At 61.8% G+C, this 18,199-nt stretch overlaps 1 protein-coding gene across 1 annotated transcript; it reads left to right on the top strand.

Moving 5' to 3' along the window:
- Positions 1-342: 342 nt before the first annotated feature.
- Positions 343-17,850, top strand: LOC309685717 (transcription intermediary factor 1-beta-like; the record flags this gene model as incomplete). Its single annotated transcript, XM_082501447.1, has 17 exons — positions 343-604; positions 2,937-3,049; positions 3,156-3,288; positions 3,538-3,673; positions 4,692-4,808; positions 4,915-5,029; positions 5,145-5,291; positions 7,712-7,826; positions 7,907-8,007; positions 8,123-8,390; positions 8,505-8,544; positions 9,168-9,230; positions 10,554-10,752; positions 10,836-11,077; positions 12,435-12,543; positions 12,618-12,692; positions 17,658-17,850. Coding segments are annotated over exons 1-17 (2,368 nt in total), but the record flags the coding sequence as incomplete, so codon positions are not given.
- Positions 17,851-18,199: the final 349 nt, after the last annotated feature.

Raw genomic sequence — 18,199 nt, 5'->3', positions numbered from 1 at the left:
ATTGGTCCGGCGCCTGCCCGCCGTTTTGGCTACAAGACAACATTCGCCCTCCCAGTCGGGGGAGCGGAGCGCTTGTTAGAAGTTGATTGGATTCGTTTGCTGTCAGTCCGCGCTCTCCGGATTTCTATTGGAACAGAAATGTGGCCTCCACCCACTGAGCGAGCTGATTGGTCTATCCCCTTTGACTCCGCCTCCGCGCCTCACATGCCGGAGGGTCCTTCCCGCCCCTCTCGCCTTCCCCGTTCTCCCTTGGTCTCCCATTGCCTTTCCACCCCGTCAATCTCCTCTAGTCCCCGCCTCCTCGGCGCAGAGCGGGCGCTGATTGGCTGCTGCGGAGGGGCGGGGGCCTCGCAAGCTCTCGGAGTGAGGGGACTGAGGTGTTGAGGGGAGGCGGTGGCCGCCATGTCGGGCCCAGCGGTGGAGGCGGGCGATCCCGCTGGGAAAAGACCGGATTCTTTGGACCTTCTGGAACGTTGCGGCGTTTGCCGAGAGCAGTTGAGGGCAGCGAGGGAACCGCGCCTGCTGCCCTGCCTCCATTCGGTCTGTCGGGAGTGCCTGCGGCCTGTCCCGGGGCCTGCCGCCGCCCCCGCCCCGGAAGGGTTAGGTGAGGCAAGGCGGGGAGGGGGTGGTGGGTTGTTAACGTGGGGCGAGAGAGCTCTGCCATAAGGTAGCCTTGAGGGGGGGGGGGCTAAGGAGGCTTTGAGGGAGGGGCTAAGGGGCCTTGGGGGGGGGTAAAGGGGCCTTAAAGGGGGCTAATGGGGCCTTAAAGGGGGCTAATGGGGCCTTAAAGGGGGCTAATGGGGCCTTAAAGGGGGCTAATGGGGCCTTAAAGGGGGCTAATGGACTCCTGACGGAGCCTTGGGGGGGGGCTAAAGGAGCCTTAAAGGGGGCTAATGGACCCCCGAGGGGGCAAGGGAGCTAAAGGAGCCTTGTGGGGGTATAAAGAAGCCTTGTGGGGGTATAAAGAAGCCTTGTGGGGGTATAAAGAAGCCTTGTGGGGGGGCTAATGGAGCCTTGGGGAGGGGCTAATGGAGCCTTAAAGGGGGGGGGTATAAAGGAGCCTTAAAGGGGGGGGTATAAAGGAGCCTTAAAGGGGGGGGGTATAAAGGAGCCTTAAAGGGGGGGGGTATAAAGGAGCCTTAAAGGGGGGGGGTATAAAGGAGCCTTAAAGGGGGGGGGTATAAAGGAGCCTTAAAGGGAGGGGGGGGGTATAAAGGAGCCTTAAAAGGGGGGGGGGGTATAAAGGAGCCTTAAAAGGGGGGGGGGGGGGGGTATAAAGGAGCCTTAAAGGGGGGGGGGGGGGGTATAAAGGAGCCTTAAAGGGGGGGGGGGTATAAAGGAGCCTTAAAGGGGGGGGGGGTATAAAGGAGCCTTAAAGAGGGGGGGGGGTATAAAGGAGCCTTAAAGGGGGGGGGGGTATAAAGGAGCCTTAAAGGGGGGGGGGGGGGTATAAAGGAGCCTTAAAGGGGGGGGGGGTGTAAAGGAGCTTTAAAGTGGGGCGGTATAAAGGAGCCTTGGTAGGGGCTAATGGGATCTTAATGGGGGCTAAAGGAACATTAAAGGGGGCTAATGGACCCCTGAGGGGGGCAAGGGAGCTAAAGGAGCCTTGGGGGGGTATAAAGGAGCCTTGGGGGGGCTCAAGGAGCCCTAAAGGGGGGCTCAAGGAGCCCTAAAGGGGGGCTAAAGGAGCCTCAAAGGGGGGCTAAAGGAGCCCTGAGGGGCTAATTGAACCTTAAAGGGGGCTAATAGAGCTGGGGATGGGGGGGAAGGAGCCCTGAGGGGAGTAAGGGAGCCCTTTGGGGGGGGGGGGGGGCGGTAAAAGAGCCTTGGGGAGAGTTAAAGGAGCTTTAAGGGGGGTAAAAGGGCTTTGGGGTGGGGAAAGAAGTCTTAGTGGGGCGAAAGGGAGCCTCGGGGGGGGGGGGAGGGGGGCAAAGGAGCCTCGGAAGGGGTAAGGGAGCCTTGGGGGGGGGGGGGGGGGGTAAAGGAGCCCTCTGAGGAGGAGGGGGTGGGGGCACACACACACACGTGTGTGTGTACACAGATGGGTGGAAGTGGCACAAACAGCTCTGGGAGGTTTCGGAGAGGGATTAGGGTGTGCCAGGGTGGATTTGAGGGTGCTGCGGGATGGCAGCCGTGCTGGGGGGGGGGGGGGCAAACGCACCCACGCAGTTGGGGTGCTGTCGACACCCTCGGCTTCCCCCCCGCGAGGTGGGGTGGCCCGTGGGGGTCTCCCCGAGCCCACGGCTGCTCCGAAGCCAACCGGGACTCCTGTGTCCTTCCCACCGTGGGGTTGTCCCACCTTCCCAGTGAAGGGGGAACAGGGACGTTGGGAGCCCGTTACCGGCTCCTCCTCGCCATCTTCTCTCCCCGCTGAGAAACGGGGAGGTTTCTGGAGAGATCAAAAGCGCCACATCCTTTTGCTGATGCTCTGTGGGAGATGGCATCTCAACCGCCGCTCCCGAGAGGAGGAGGAGGAGGAGGAGGAGGAGGAAGAAGAAGAAGTGTCCCTCAACGGCTGCTGCGAAGGCGGAGGACAGAGCCGAACGAGAAGCAGTGGCTGTGGAGGTTCACGGTGGATGTTGGGAGAAACTTCCTTACCCCAACGGTTCGGCTGGAAATTTGGGTCAATGCTGGACCCTGCGTTGGGAGCAGAGACCCCCTGTGGTGCTGTCCCCTCTGCGATGACATCGGGGACAACACCGGGGCTGTGGTGGGACTCCAGTTTTGGAAATCTCCGAGGTTTTGCACGTCACCGTCCCGGGATCTTCTGCTTTCTTCCTTTGCCGCCGCAGCGCGTTAGTGGCCCACCCCGTTTTTGGCAGGCGTGCGGGTCCACCAGGGGACTCTCTAGTGACAAACGGTGGCAAACGGGGTTTGGGGTGACCCCTGGGGGGGGGTCTCCCCCCCTGATATCCCCCCCCCCCCCCTCCCCGCAGTGGTCAACTGCCCCATCTGCAAACACCAGTGTGACCTGACAGACGTCGTGGAGAACTACTTCCTGAGGGACAGCAGGGCCGAGGACGCTGCCGCCAGCCAGGAATCCAGCCAGGTAATGCATCGTTAATGCTTAATTAATCCTTAATTAGGGTGAAATGAGCTCCCCTTGGGTTGCGCGAACCCTGTGTCCCCATGCTGGGTGTCCTGTCCCCTCCCAGTGCTGCACCAGCTGCGAGGACAATGCCTTGGCCACCAGCTACTGCGTCGAGTGCTCGGAACCGCTCTGCGAGACCTGTGTGGAAGCCCACCAGAGGGTCAAATACACCAAGGACCACACGGTCCGGGCCACAGGTCTGTCCTTGTCACCGCGTTGTCACCGCGTTGTCACCGCGCCGGCGTCACCGCGCCGGCACCGCCCGTTCTGAGGCAGCGATCCCGTGGCCGGCGTATCCCCGCGTCCATCTGGAGGTGCCACCCCGGTGGCCGTCCCTACCCTACGAGGACATCTTCCTCCTCCTCAGCGGGTGCCGTGGCGGTGCTGGTGATGTCACGGTGACCTCATGGTGACGTCACTCCCGCGTTTTCCGCCCCTCCCCCCAGGCAGCGGCAAAGCGAAGGAGGGGGAATGCGCCGTGTACTGCTCCATACACAAGCACGAACCGCTGGTGCTCTTCTGCAACACGTGCGACACGCTCACCTGCCGCGATTGCCAGCTCAATGTGCACAAGGATCACCAGTGAGTGGGCGTCGGTGGTAATTAACTTAGGAAAGGGTGACTTTTTTTTTTTTCTTTTCATGGCTAATTATCGCTTGGATGGGTTACCCAGCTCGTTAGCCTTTAAAAAGCGGCGATTTGGGGTAGTGTCGGATAACGCGATACGTTTATTTATCGGCTGAAAAGATTGCCGGTGCATCTTCTCGGCGAGGCCCCGCAGCACCTTAATGAATATGGAGGAGGTAGATAAATAATTAAGCTGATTAACTAGTCGTTGAAAAAGAACTGCAGGCGAATTATTCTTGTTGGTTAATTACTGGTTTTAAAAATGAAGCTTATTAGTTATTAGCTGGTCAGCTACTGAAGGGATCGACCTGGTAGGGTGTTAATTTTGGTTAATTTTTGGTTTTAACCAAATAGGTGAGTTGTCTGATTAGTTACTTTGCTAATTAGCGGCCTGGTTGGATTGAGGAGCTTTAATTGCTTTTTAGGTATTAAGGAATTGGAGATGTCACGGAAAATCGATATAATTATCTTCCGAGTTACTTCAATTAGGTGGATTTTTAACCAATTTTTAATTGGGTTTTTTTTTTAGAGTGTTTTTGCTTTTCAACTGGTTAAATTTTCTGGTTGAATCGATAATTAATTGGATTAATTAGCTGACCAAGTAGCTGGTTAGACGACTTATTTGTTTATATTAAAAGCGTTTCCGATGCAGAAGATCTAATTTGGTTTGTGTTACTCATCAAGTTAAAGCGTGGTGGCTGATGAGTTCGTTACCCCCTTAACCCACATTAACCCAAATTAATTTGATTGTTAATGAGCTAACTAGTTAACAAGGAAAGTAGAGAAGTATTGAGGGGCTTAACTCACTCGTTTGAGTTGGTTCCTTTCTCCAGTGGCTCCAGGAGCTGGGGCGGGGGGGGGGGGCTAATTTGGGGCCCCCCAGTGGGTCACTGGGGGGGGGATGACTGCACCCACTGGGGCATTTTGGCATCCCCAGACCCATTGTCACCCCCCCACCCCCCCTTCCCCACAGGTACCAGTTCCTGGAGGACGCGGTGAGGAACCAACGCAAGATGCTATCGACGCTGGTCAAGCGTTTGGGGGACAAACATGCCAGCCTGCAGCGCTCCACCAAGGAAGTGCGCGGCTTGTACGTACCTTCCGTGCCCCCTGGGGCAATTATCTGCCCCCCGACCCCCCCCTCCGGGGGGTGGGGGCATTTAAACCCCCTCTCATCACCCTTTCTCTGCCTGCAGCATCCGCCAAGTGACGGACGTGCAGAAGCGGGTGCAGGTAGACGTGAAGATGGCCATTCTCCAGATCATGAAGGAACTCAACAAACGCGGCAAAGTGTTGGTCAACGACGCTCAGGTGAACCGGCGTAGGGAGGGGACGATGCCGGTGACACAACCGCCATGTTAACGCCCTCCCTCTTGTCCTGAGGTGGCGTTGTCTTCCCCCCTCCCCCCTTCCCCTTTCCTCGTAGAAGCTGACGGTGGGGCAGCAGGAGAAACTGGAACGGCAGCACTGGGCCATGACCAAGTTGCAACGACACCAAGAGCACATCCTCCGTTTCGCCTCCTGGGCTCTGGAAAGCGACAACAACACTGCTCTGCTGCTCTCCAAGAAGCTGGTGAGATACAAAGGGGCCAAAACCCCCTCCCGGACCCCCCCTGAACCCCTCACCTTGGCCAGGGAACACCCCACCCCACCCCCCCCAATGGGTGGTTGGGGACATTTGGTTCTCTCATCTCTGGGACCGGTGGGGAAACTGGTGCTGGAGAGCGAAGCTGTGTCCCAGCCTGGGGTCACCTTTCCTCTAGGTTCCCCTTTTTGGGGGGGGATGTGGGGCCAAGCGAGGTCAGGAGATGGTCTCCTGTGGGGTGGTTTGCCCCCAGCTCCCCCTCGGTGTCCCCACGGTGCACCGTGTCCCCCCTCAGAGCGCCGCGGTGACGTCCCCGGGGACATGTTGGGTCCCTGTACTGGAACGGGTGCTCCCCCCGCCGTGGGGGTTATCCAGAGCAGGTCCCCTCAGAGTCCCTGTGATGTGACAAGTGCCACCAGGGTGCCACATCGGGTCCCATTGCAGTCCCCATGGTGGGATGGGCGCTACAGTGGGTCCCCTTGGGGGTCCCCTCGGCACAGCGGGTGTCCCCTCGGGGTCACCCTGATGCAATGGGTGCCCTCAGGGTGCTGCCACGTGTCCCCTCGGGGTCCCCGCGCTGTGACGGGTGCCCTCGGGGTGCTGCCACGTGTCCCCTCGGGGTCCCCGCGCTGTGACGGGTGCCCTCGGGGTGCTGCCACGTGTCCCCGCGGGGTCCCCATAATGTGACGGGTGCCCTCGGGGTGCTGCCACGTGTCCCCTTGGGGTGCTGCCACGCGTCCCCTCGGGCTCCCCGTGGTGTGACTGTGCTCTCGGGGTGCTGCCACGTGTCCCCTCGGGGTGCTGCCACGTGTCCCCTCGGGGTCCCCATAATGTGACGGGTGCCCTCGGGGTGCTGCCACGTGTCCCCTCGGGGTCCCCATAATGTGACGGGTGCCCTCGGGGTGCTGCCACGTGTCCCCTCGGGGTCCCCATAATGTGACGGGTGCCCTCGGGGTGCTGCCACATGTCCCCTCGGGGTCCCCATAATGTGACGGGTGCCCTCGGGGTGCTGCCACATGTCCCCTCGGGGTCCCCATAATGTGACGGGTGCCCTCGGGGTGCTGCCACGTGTCCCCTCGGGGTCCCCATAATGTGACGGGTGCCCTCGGGGTGCTGCCACGTGTCCCCTCGGGGTCCCCGCGCTGTGACGGTGCCCTCGGGGTGCTGCCACGTGTCCCCTCGGGGTCCCCATGGTGTGACGGGTGCCCTCGGGGTGCTGCCACGTGTCCCCTCGGGGTCCCCATGGCACAGTGGGTGGCCTGGGCTGCTGCCACATGTCCCTTCAGGGTCCCCACGGTGTCACGGTGCCCTCAGGGTGCTGCCACGTGTCCCCTCGGGGTCCCCGCGGTGTGACGGTGCCCTCGGGGTGCTGCCACGTGTCCCCTCGGGGTCCCCACGGTGTGACGGGTGCCCTCGGGGTGCTGCCACATGTCCCCTCGGGGTCCCCATAATGTGACGGGTGCCCTCGGGGTGCTGCCACGTGTCCCCTCGGGGTCCCCGCGCTGTGACGGTGCCCTCGGGGTGCTGCCACGTGTCCCCTCGGGGTCCCCGCGCTGTGACGGGTGCTGCCACGTGTCCCCTCGGGGTCCCCGCGCTGTGACGGTGCCCTCGGGGTGCTGCCACGTGTCCCCTCGGGGTCCCCGCGCTGTGACGGGTGCCCTCGGGGTGCTGCCATGTGTCCCCTCGGGGTCCCCGCGCTGTGACGGGTGCCCTCGGGGTGCTGCCACGTGTCCCCTCGGGGTCCCCGCGCTGTGACGGTGCCCTCGGGGTGCTGCCACGTGTCCCCTCGGGGTCCCCGCGCTGTGACGGGTGCTGCCACGTGTCCCCTCGGGGTCCCCGCGCTGTGACGGGTGCCCTCGGGGTGCTGCCACGTGTCCCCTCGGGGTCCCCGCGCTGTGACGGGTGCCCTCGGGGTGCTGCCACGTGTCCCCTCGGGGTCCCCATAATGTGACGGGTGCCCTCGGGGTGCTGCCACGTGTCCCCTCAGGGTCCCCATAATGTGACGGGTGCCCTCGGGGTGCTGCCACGTGTCCCCTCGGGGTCCCCATAATGTGACGGGTGCCCTCGGGGTGCTGCCACGTGTCCCCTCAGGGTCCCCATAATGTGACGGGTGCCCTCGGGGTGCTGCCACGTGTCCCCTCGGGGTCCCCATAATGTGACGGGTGCCCTCGGGGTGCTGCCACATGTCCCCTCGGGGTCCCCATAATGTGACGGGTGCCCTCGGGGTGCTGCCACGTGTCCCCTCGGGGTCCCCGCGGTGTGACGGGTGCCTGTGGGACGCTGCCACGTGTCCCCTCGGGCTCTCCGCTTTGTGACAAACACCCCTACAGTGCTGTCACGCGTGTCCCCCTCGAGGTCCCCGCGTTGTGACGAGCCCCCCCCTCCCCCGTGTCCCCCCCACCCTTTAGATCTCCTTCCAGCTCCACCGCGCCCTCAAGATGATCGTGGACCCCGTGGAGCCGCAGGGTGACATGAAATTCCAGTGGGACCCCAGTGCCTGGACTAAGAGCGCTGAGAGCTTCGGTGAGGGGACACCCTGGGGACACCTTGGGGACAACTGGACCCCCCCCCCTTAGCACTGATGTCCCTCACCTCCCTCGCAGGCACCATCATCTCGGAGCCAAGTCTCCCCCCGCCGTCCCTCAGCCCCCAGTTGCCGGTGGCCAGTCCCCGTGGCCCCAGTCCCGTCACGGGCTCCGCACAGGTACCTCTAGGGGGCATCAGGGTGGGTTTTTTTTTTGGGGGGGGGGTCTTGCACCCATGGGTGCCCTCCCTTAATATTAAACTCCCCCCCCCCACCCCAAATCTCTCTTCTCCAGGGCCACCTACAAGCCATGGTGGTGAGCAAAGGACAACACGCCCCCGGTCCCCTCCTGCTGTCCCCTCTGGGACCCCAAATTAGGGCTGAGGAGGGACAGGGGACCCCCAACGTTCCGCAGAGCGGTGGGGGGGGGTTGGGGATGCCCACCCTGCCTCGCTTTCCCCTGGGGGGCGAAGGACAAAGTTGTCCCAACTTGTCACCCCCCCACCTTCACCCCCAGACGGCCGAGAGCCCCAGGAACGCGGTGGCCGCAGGCGCTGAGTTCGGTGAGTTGGGGGAGGTGACACTTTTGGGGGGGGGGACGGGGACAGGGAGAAAGGAGGAGGATGAAGGTGGGGTGGGGGGGAAGAAGGCCCCTGATGTGGGTTTTTTCTCAGCAGCCAACGGCCCCCCCGAAACCGCTGTCACTGGAGTGAAGAGGTGAGGTGGGCGGGACCCCCCCCCCTTGTGTCCCTTGTGTCCCTTGTGTCCCTTGTGTCCCTTGTGTCCCTTGTGTCCCTTGTGTCCCCCCACCCTGGTCCTTTGTCCCCCCCTGTCCCTTGGGATCTGCTGGCACTTGTCACCCTGCACCTTGGGCGGTGGCTTCTTTGGACCCCCCCCCCCCCCCATCTGTCCCCTGTCACCCCCCCCCTCACCTAGGACCCCTGTCACACTGTCCCCAGGGGTGGCTTAGATGGCACCGTCCTTTGTCACCCCATACTGGCACCTCCTTTCCTTGTCACCCCACACCAGCGACCCTGTCCCTTGTCACCCCACGTCTGGGGGGGGGGGGGGGGGGGTGGCAGGGGGGGCATCTTCTCACTTGGGGGGGGGGTGTTTTCCCCCCTCCTCCTCATGGTCCCCCATGTCCCCTGTCACTTCATACCCAGACGTGGAGGACAGGGCCACCGTGTCCCCGTCATTGTCCGGGGGGGGGGGGGGGCTCCATCCTGAGAGCTCTCTCAACTGGGAGGAACCCAATTTTGGGGCTGGGAGGGGGCTCCCTGCCCCCCCCATGCCCCCCCCCCCTCCCCCAAAGGTGCGCTGATGACCTCGTTATACAGGAAAAAACACATCGCTGCTCCTGAGGAGGAAGAGAAGTTCGTTAAGAAGCTGCTCGTTAAGCGGTAACAAGGAGGGATGGGGGGGGGAGGGAATTAAGGCACCTCCATTCCCCAAAGTGAGTTGGGGGGGGGGTGGGGGGGGGGGAGATGGAGCCCTGAGCTGGGGACAACCGTGCCCCTTGTCCCTGGGGACAACCAGGACAGTCCTTGTCCCCTGGTCCCCACAGGTCACTGGGACGCTCCCCTGTCACTTGTCACCCTGTCCCCAACGTCCCCCTGACCTTTGTCACCTCTGTCCAGGGGCAACATGAGCCCCCCCCCCCCAGTCCCATCCCTTGTCCCCCCCCTTCCTGGCTGTCCTTTGTCCGGGATGTCCCTGTCACTTTGTTTTTGGGGGTCCCTTCCCTTCATGTCCCCCGTACCAGGGGGTGACCAGGAACCCCCTGTCCCTTGTCACCCTGTCCCCGATGCTCTCCTGACCCTTGTTGCCCTTCCTGGGGTCCTCCGATGCTGGGGGGGGTGGCTGCCCACCCCCCCCCCTCGTCCCTTGTCACCTGGGGTCCCCCGATGCCGGGGGGTGGCTGCCCACCCCCCCCTTGTCCCTTGTCACCTGGGGTCCCCCGATGCTGGGGGGGGTGGCTGCCCACCCCCCCCCTTGTCCCTTGTCACCTGGGGTCCCCCGATGCCGGGGGGTGGCTGCCCACCCCCCCCTTGTCCCTTGTCACCTGGGGTCCCCCGATGCTGGGGGGGGTGGCTGCCCACCCCCCCCCTTGTCCCTTGTCACCTGGGGTCCCCCGATGCTGGGGGGGTGGCTGCCCACCCCCCCTTCTCGTCCCTTGTCACCTGGGGTCCCCCGATGCTGGGGGATGGCTGCCCACCCCCCCCCCCCCCTTGTCACCCTGTCCCCAATGCTCCCCTGACCTTTGTCACCTCTGTCCCCCCCCCCCTTGTCACCCTGTCCCCAGTGCTCCCCTGACCTTTGTCACCTCTGTCCGGGGGCAACTGTGACACCCCCCGAGTCCCAACCCTTGTCACCCCCCCCCTTCCTGAGGGTTCCCCCATCCGGGATGTCCCCGTCACTCTGTTCTTGGGGTGCCCTGATGCCAGAGGGTGGCCGGGGTCCCTTGTCACCCTGTCCCCAACGCTCCCCTGACCCTTATCACTCTTCTTGGGGTCCCCCTATGCCGGGGGGGTCCCTGATGTGTCCCCCCAACCCCCCCCCCCCGCCTTGTCCCTTGTCCCCTTTTGCTGCAGGCTGCCTGGGGGCCCCCTCCCTGTTGCCACCCCCCCAATCCTAAAGGGACCAGACCCCCCCAGGAGGGTTGAGGGGGGGGAAAGTCCCCCTAAAAATCCTGTGTGCCCCCCCCCCCCCATGTTCCCCATCAGCCGCCCCCCCGGGGGTCCGGTGAACACCCTCCTCTGCAAAGTGCCGCGGGTCAGCCTGGAGCGACTGGACCTGGATCTTTCGGGGGCGACGCAGCCCCCCGTCTTCCGCGTCTTCCCCGGCACCTCAGCCGAGGACTTCAGCCTCATCATCATCGAGCGGGGGGTGCAGCCCCCCCCACCCCCTGTCCCCCACGTCAAGGTGGGTGTCCCTCTGTTCGTCCGTCCCCCCCGCCCTCCGTCCGTCCCCGCTCTCTTGTCTCACCCCGTTTTCCCTCCTCGCAGGAGGAGCAGCAGGAGGCGCCCATCGGGGACATCCAGGACACTAAGCCGGTGGCACTGCTTCCCGAGCACCTTGGGGGGCCGGGATCTACCGGATCCTCGTTGCGGGGACAGGGATCCCCCCCTGGCCCCGGCGTCTCTTGTTGTCGCGTCTGTTGCCAGGCCGGTGCCGTGGTGATGTGCGACCGTTGCGAGCACTGCTATCACCTCGATTGTCACCTCCCCGCCCTCCAGGAGGTCCCCAGGTAGGCCCGATCCTCGGGATCCGCTGGGTAGCCTGGGATCCGCTGTCCCTTGTCACCCCCCCCCCCCCCCCCCCGAAATTCCTGGCTCCCCTCTATGTCCCCGGGATCAACTGATCTCTTGTCCCTGAGGGTCGCAGCTCCCCCCGTCCCATTAAGGCTCCTCTGGTGCTGCTGGATCCTCTGGGATCTACTGGGGTTACTGTCCCTTGGCATCACGGAGGATCGCAGGGAATCTGCTCCCCGGATCTTCAGAAATCGCCCGGAGCCGCCACATCTTTGGGATCTGCCCATCTCCCACAGGATCGACTCCTCTCCTGTAGGGATCTGCCCATCTCCCACAGGATCGACTCCTCTCCTGTAGGGATCTGCCCATCTCCCACAGGATCGACTCCTCTCCTGTAGGGATCTACCGCTTCCTCATCCCGGGAAATGGAGGTGGAATTGCTGCCGCCCCTCCTGATTCCTTGCGGGGGGGGTGGGAAGAAGGAGGGATCCTCCGGTGCCACTGGATTCCTTGAGCGATCACTGCTCTCTGGGACCTATCCGCCCCAGATCCAGAGGTTCTCGGCCACCGCAGGAGCTTTGGGAGCCACTTGAGCCGAGTCCATGTCTCTCCTCCCTTGGGATCTGCCGGGGGCGTTTTGGGATCTCTTGGTGGCTTCTGGGATCTGCTGATCCCAAAAAGGGATCTGAGGGAGTCGCTGCCACCTGGGTTTTCCGGTTCTTGGTTCTTACTGGATCCCAAACTTTCCGTTTTCTCGGGGATATTCCACCCCTATGGACCAGTCCAGCTCTCCCAGATCCACGCAGGCACCACCTCGCGATCCCTGGTGATCTGGGGATCCATCTCTCAAGCCCAGATCCTCTGGGATCTACCCCACATCTGCATTGGTATCTACCTCTTGATCCCAAATCCTGGGAGAACCTCAATTGTCCCAACCCTGTGGGGCTCTGTTCCTCTCCTGGATCACTTGTAGGTCCTCAGTGCCCCTGGGGACCTACGCTGCACCCCAGATCCTTTGGGATCCACTGCCCTGATCCATGGGGAGAGCCACGTGTGGATCTGGGATCAGTCGGGACCTCTTTGATCCCGGGGAAGATGTTTCCCCCCTCCATTGCGCACCCACAACTTGATCCTTGGCTGCTGTGCATGGTTCCCCCCCGCAGGATCCCAAATCCTCTGGGATCCACTGCCCTGATCCATAGGGAGAACCTGATCCCAGACACCGGGGGAGCTTCGGCGCTCCGATCCCGGCGGCTCTGCCCCACACCGCAGGGAACAACCAGGGAGGGGAAGGGGGACGCTCGCTCCCTCGACCCGATCCCTCAAGCCGATCCCCTTCGCTCGATCCCACAGCCCCGAGTGGAAGTGTCTGCTGTGCCAGGACCTCCCCCCTTCCGGCGAGGATCTTCCCGATGGCTTCAAGGAGGGCTCACCCCAAAAACTCCACCCCACGGAGCAGCGGGTGAGTGGGGGGGGGGGGGATGAGGGGATCTGGTGATGGAGGAGGGATCGAGCGATCCTTTGAAATTCCCGTAGAAATGTGAGTACGTGCTGCTGGAGCTGCTGTGCCACGAGCCCTGCCGACCCCTCCACCGCCTTTCCAGCTCTCCGGTGAGTTCTGCGGGGATCCCAAAAATGGGGAGGGGCGGGGAATTTCATCCTCCTTTTGGGGGGATTCCTCACCGGGAATTCCCTCACTCTGGGATGTCACAGAATCGCAGAAGGGTCAGGGTTGGAAGGGACCTTTGGAGACCATCCAGTGTCCCCCCCCACCCCCCTACCAGAGCAGGGGCACTTCCAGCAGTGGTACAGGACACATCCAGGTGGATTTGGAATAGCTCCGGAGTGGGAGACTCCCCCCCACCTCTCTGGGAAGCCTCTGCCACCCTCAAAGTCAAGAAGTTCCTCCTCGTGTTAAGATGGAACTTCCTATGGTCAAGTTTGTGCCCGTTCCTTTTTGTCCTGTCACTGGGCACCACCGGAAAAAAAAAGATTGTTCCCATTCCCCCCTGGAAAACCCTCCGGATAAGGATTTAATAAGATTCCCCCCCCCCCCTCAGTCTTCTCCAGACGGAAAAGCCCCAATTCCCTCAGCCTTTCCTCATGAGAAAGACGCTCCAGTCCCCTCATCATCTCCGTTAGTCCTTTGCTGGTCCTTCTCCAGCAGTTCCCTGTCCCTTGAACTGGGGAGGGATGACCTCCCTCCACCTGGTGGCCACGCTCTTCTTGATTGCCACCACCCCCATCCCCCAGGATGGCTTCTTGGCCACCAGGGCTTGTGGTCATCCCCGTTGGCCACCGGCTCTTTTTCCGTAAAGCCGCTTTCCAGCAGATCAGCCCTGGAGGAAGTTATTCCTCCCCGGATGCGGTACCCTACGCTCGTTCTCGATGGGGACTTCACGAGGTTCCTCTCCAACGTGTCCTCCGGGTCCCGCTGGATGGTGGCCCAGTTTTTTTGGGGTGCGTCGGCCGCTTCTCCCGGTTTCTCGTCACCGGCGAATTCGCCGATCGTAGAACGGGCTGAGGTTGGAAGAGACATTTAAGATCATTAAATCCAACCGTTAACCGAACCTGACAAAACCCCCTTCGAAACCGCGTCCCCAATTACCGCATCTCCTCCTTTTTTTTTTTTTTTTTTGGAAACACTTCCAGGGATGGCAAATCCCCCCTCCTCCCCCTCCCCCCCCCCCCCCCGGGGCAGCATATTCCAATGTTGATTAAGCCTTTCCTAATATTCAATCTAAACCTCCCCTGATATAAATTAAACCCATTTCCTCTCGTCACGGAATCACGGGAATTTTCAGAGTCGGAAAGGACCTCGAGAGATCATCCAGCCCCAATCTCCTGCCCAAGCAGGATTACCCGGAGCACATCCCTCAGGACCGCATCCAAGCGGGTCTTAAAAATCTCCGGAAAAGGGGATTCCACCCCCTCCCCTGGGCAGCCTTTACCGGTGCTCTGTCACCCGAACCGTAAAGAAGTTTTTCCGCGTATTTGAACGGAACTTCCTATGTTCCGACTTGTGCCCATTACCCCTCCTCCTGTTACTGGGGACCACTGGCTCCATCCTCCTCCAACCCCCCCTTTAGATATTTGTATGCCATAATAAGGTCTTCCCTCAGCCTTCTCTTCTCCGGGCTGAAGAGTCCCAACGGCTCTCGGCCTTTCCTCATACGGGAGATGCTCCGATCCCTCAACCATCTTAGTTGCCCATCGCTGGACTCGCTCCGGCGGTTCCCTGTCCCTCTTGAACTGGGGAGCCCAAAACTGGACGTGGTATTCCAGTTGTGGCCTCACCGGTGAAAAGTAGAGGGGGAGAATGATCTCCTTCGACCTTACTGGCCGCACTCTTCCCTATGCGGCCCAGGATTCCACTGGCCTTTTTGGCAACAAGAGCACACTGCTGACTCACGGATAATTTACCATCTTCCGGGACCCCCAGATCCTTCTCCTCGGAGCTACTTCCCAGCAGGTCCACCCCTAAACTATACTGGTTCTTTGCGTTCTTCCTCCTCTGGCTGCAGTACCTCACGTTTGCTTTGGTTGAACCTCATGAGGTTCATTCTCCGCCCGGTTCTCCAGCCCGTCCAGGTCACGCCGGATGGCGGCGCGGCCCTCCCGGGGGGTGTCGGCCACCCCCTCCCAATTTGGTATCGTCACCGAACTTGCTGAGGATACGCTCCGTCCCCTTCATCCGGGTCATTAATGAATATATTAAACCAAATTGGACGGAGGATTGACCTCTGGGGGATTACCACTGGTTACGGATCTCCAACCAGATTCCGTACCGCTGATCACAACCCCTCTTGGAGCTCTGGCCCGTAGCCAACTCTCGATCCACCTCGTTGTCACCTCATGTCCTACCGCTTGTCACCGGGGAGAAGAACTCAGCCCCCCCCCCCCCAACCTCTCTCCGATCTCCTTCCAAGGAGTTGGAGAAGGTGATGAAGTCTCCCCTCACCCTCCTCTTCTCCGGCCTCAACCACCCCCAGTTCCATCCGTCCATCCTCTCCGGACCCCTCATGTCACCTCATGTCCTACCGCTTGTCACCGGGGAGAAGAACTCAGCCCCCCCAACCTCTCTCCGATCTCCTTCCAAGGAGTTGGAGAAGGTGATGAAGTCTCCCCTCACCCTCCTCTTCTCCGGCCTCAACCACCCCCAGTTCCATCCGTCCATCCTCTCCGGACCCCTCATGTCACCTCATGTCCTACCGCTTGTCACCGGGGAGAAGAACTCAGCCCCCCCCCCCCCCCAACCTCTCTCCGATCTCCTTCCAAGGAGTTGGAGAAGGTGATGAAGTCTCCCCTCACCCTCCTCTTCTCCGGCCTCAACCACCCCCAGTTCCATCCGTCCATCCTCTCCGGACCCCTCATGTCACCTCATGTCCTACCGCTTGTCACCGGGGAGAAGAACTCAGCGCCCCCCCAACCTCTCTCCGATCTCCTTCCAAGGAGTTGGAGAAGGTGATGAAGTCTCCCCTCACCCTCCTCTTCTCCGGCCTCAACCACCCCCAGTTCCATCCGTCCATCCTCTCCGGACCCCTCATGTCACCTCATGTCCTACCGCTTGTCACCAGGGAGAAGAACTCAGCGCCCCCCCCCAACCTCTCTCCGATCTCCTTCCAAGGAGTTGGAGAAGGTGATGAAGTCTCCCTTCACCCTCCTCTTCTCCGGCCTCAACCACCCCCAGTTCCATCCGTCCATCCTCTCCGGACCCCTCATGTCACCTCATGTCCTACCGCTTGTCACCGGGGAGAAGAACTCAGCGCCCCCCCCCCAACCTCTCTCCGATCTCCTTCCAAGGAGTTGGAGAAGGTGATGAAGTCTCCCCTCACCCTCCTCTTCTCCGGCCTCAACCACCCCCAGTTCCATCCGTCCATCCTCTCCGGACCCCTCATGTCACCTCATGTCCTACCGCTTGTCACCGGGGAGAAGAACTCAGCGCCCCCCCCCAACCTCTCTCCGATCTCCTTCCAAGGAGTTGGAGAAGGTGATGAAGTCTCCCCTCACCCTCCTCTTCTCCGGCCTCAACCACCCCCAGTTCCATCCGTCCATCCTCTCCGGACCCCTCATGTCACCTCATGTCCTACCGCTTGTCACCGGGGAGAAGAACTCAGCGCCCCCCCCCAACCTCTCTCCGATCTCCTTCCAAGGAGTTGGAGAAGGTGATGAAGTCTCCCCTCACCCTCCTCTTCTCCGGCCTCAACCACCCCCAGTTCCATCCGTCCATCCTCTCCGGACCCCTCATGTCACCTCATGTCCTACCGCTTGTCACCGGGGAGAAGAACTCAGCGCCCCCCCCCAACCTCTCTCCGATCTCCTTCCAAGGAGTTGGAGAAGGTGATGAAGTCTCCCCTCACCCTCCTCTTCTCCGGCCTCAACCACCCCCAGTTCCATCCGTCCATCCTCTCCGGACCCCTCATGTCACCTCATGTCCTACCGCTTGTCACCGGGGAGAAGAACTCAGCGCCCCCCCCCAACCTCTCTCCGATCTCCTTCCAAGGAGTTGGAGAAGGTGATGAAGTCTCCCTTCACCCTCCTCTTCTCCGGCCTCAACCACCCCCAGTTCCATCCGTCCATCCTCTCCGGACCCCTCATGTCACCTCATGTCCTACCGCTTGTCACCGGGGAGAAGAACTCAGCGCCCCCCCCCAGCCTCTCTCCGATCTCCTTCCAAGGAGTTGGAGAAGGTGATGAAGTCTCCCTTCACCCTCCTCTTCTCCGGCCTCAACCACCCCCAGTTCCATCCGTCCATCCTCTCCGGACCCCTCATGTCACCTCATGTCCTACCGCTTGTCACCGGGGAGAAGAACTCAGCGCCCCCCCCCCCAACCTCTCTCCGATCTCCTTCCAAGGAGTTGGAGAAGGTGATGAAGTCTCCCTTCACCCTCCTCTTCTCCGGCCTCAACCACCCCCAGTTCCATCCGTCCATCCTCTCCGGACCCCTCACCGGCTTTGTAGCCCTTCTCTGGCCACGTTCCCAACATCTCAATGTCCTCCTTGTAGTGAGGGGTCCAAATCTGAACTCAGCACTCGAGGTGGGGCCTCACCAGTGCCGAGTACGGGGTGGGGGGGGGGGACAATCTCTTCCCCAGTCCTGCTGGCCACACCGTTCCTGCTACAGGTCAGGATGCCGTCGGCCTTCTTGGCCACCTGGACACGCTGCCGGCTCATATTCAGCCAGGTGGCCACCAAAACCTCTAGGTCTTTTTTTGGCCGGGCGGCTTTCCGGCTGCTCCATCCCAATCCTATAGCGTTGAGTGGGGTTGGTGGAACCCAAGCGCAGGATCCGACTCTTGACCTCTTCGAACCCTCACATCGTTGCCATCGGTCCAGTCTGACCAGATCCCGTTTCGGAGCCGACCTATCCTCAAGCAGGTCAACACGCCCTCCCAAATTTAGTGTCAATCTGCCAATTTATTGAGGGTGCACATTCCATCCCTTCATCCAGATAAAAATATTAATCGGCCCCGGAAGGGTAATCTTTATCCCTTCTTCCGCGTCGTGGATGAATCTATATTGAGCAGGATTGGACCCGGTTCTCAATCCGCCCCCGTTTTCCGTCCCTTTGGGCAGGACGGACAGGACGCCATCGACCTCACCCTCATCCGGGCTAAGCTGCAGGAGAAGCTGAGCCCTCCCTACCGCTGCCCCGAGGAATTCGCCCGCGACCTGGCCGGCATGATCCGCCAGTTCAACCGCCTCACCGAGGTACTGGGAGGAGGGAGGAAATGGGGATGGGGGGGGGAGCAGACCAACCCCCCCCCCCGTCCCTCTCCTTCCCCTCCTTCCCCCCCCTCCTTCCTTCCTTCCCCCTTCCTTCCTCCCCCCCTCCTTCCTCCCCCCCTCCTTCCTCCCCCCCTCCTTCCTCCCCCCCCTCCTTCCTCCCCCCCTCCTTCCTCCCCCCCCTCCTTCCTCCCCCCCCTCCTTCCTCCCCCCCTCCTTCCTCCCCCCCTCCTTCCTCCCCCCCTCCTTCCTCCCCCCCTCCTTCCTCCCCCCCTCCTTCCTCCCCCCCTCCTTCCTCCCCCCCTCCTTCCTCCCCCCACTTCCTCACCCCCCCCCTTCCTCTCCCCCCCTTCCTCCCCTCCTTCCTTCCCCCCCCCCTTCCTTCCCCCCCC

This window comes from Vanellus vanellus (genome assembly GCF_965231255.1).
Source record: "Vanellus vanellus genome assembly, contig: HAP1_SCAFFOLD_1423, whole genome shotgun sequence".
Lineage (NCBI taxonomy): Eukaryota > Metazoa > Chordata > Aves > Charadriiformes > Charadriidae > Vanellus > Vanellus vanellus.
Note: the sequence above shows the minus strand (reverse complement) of the source record. Positions and strands in the feature narration are given on the sequence as shown.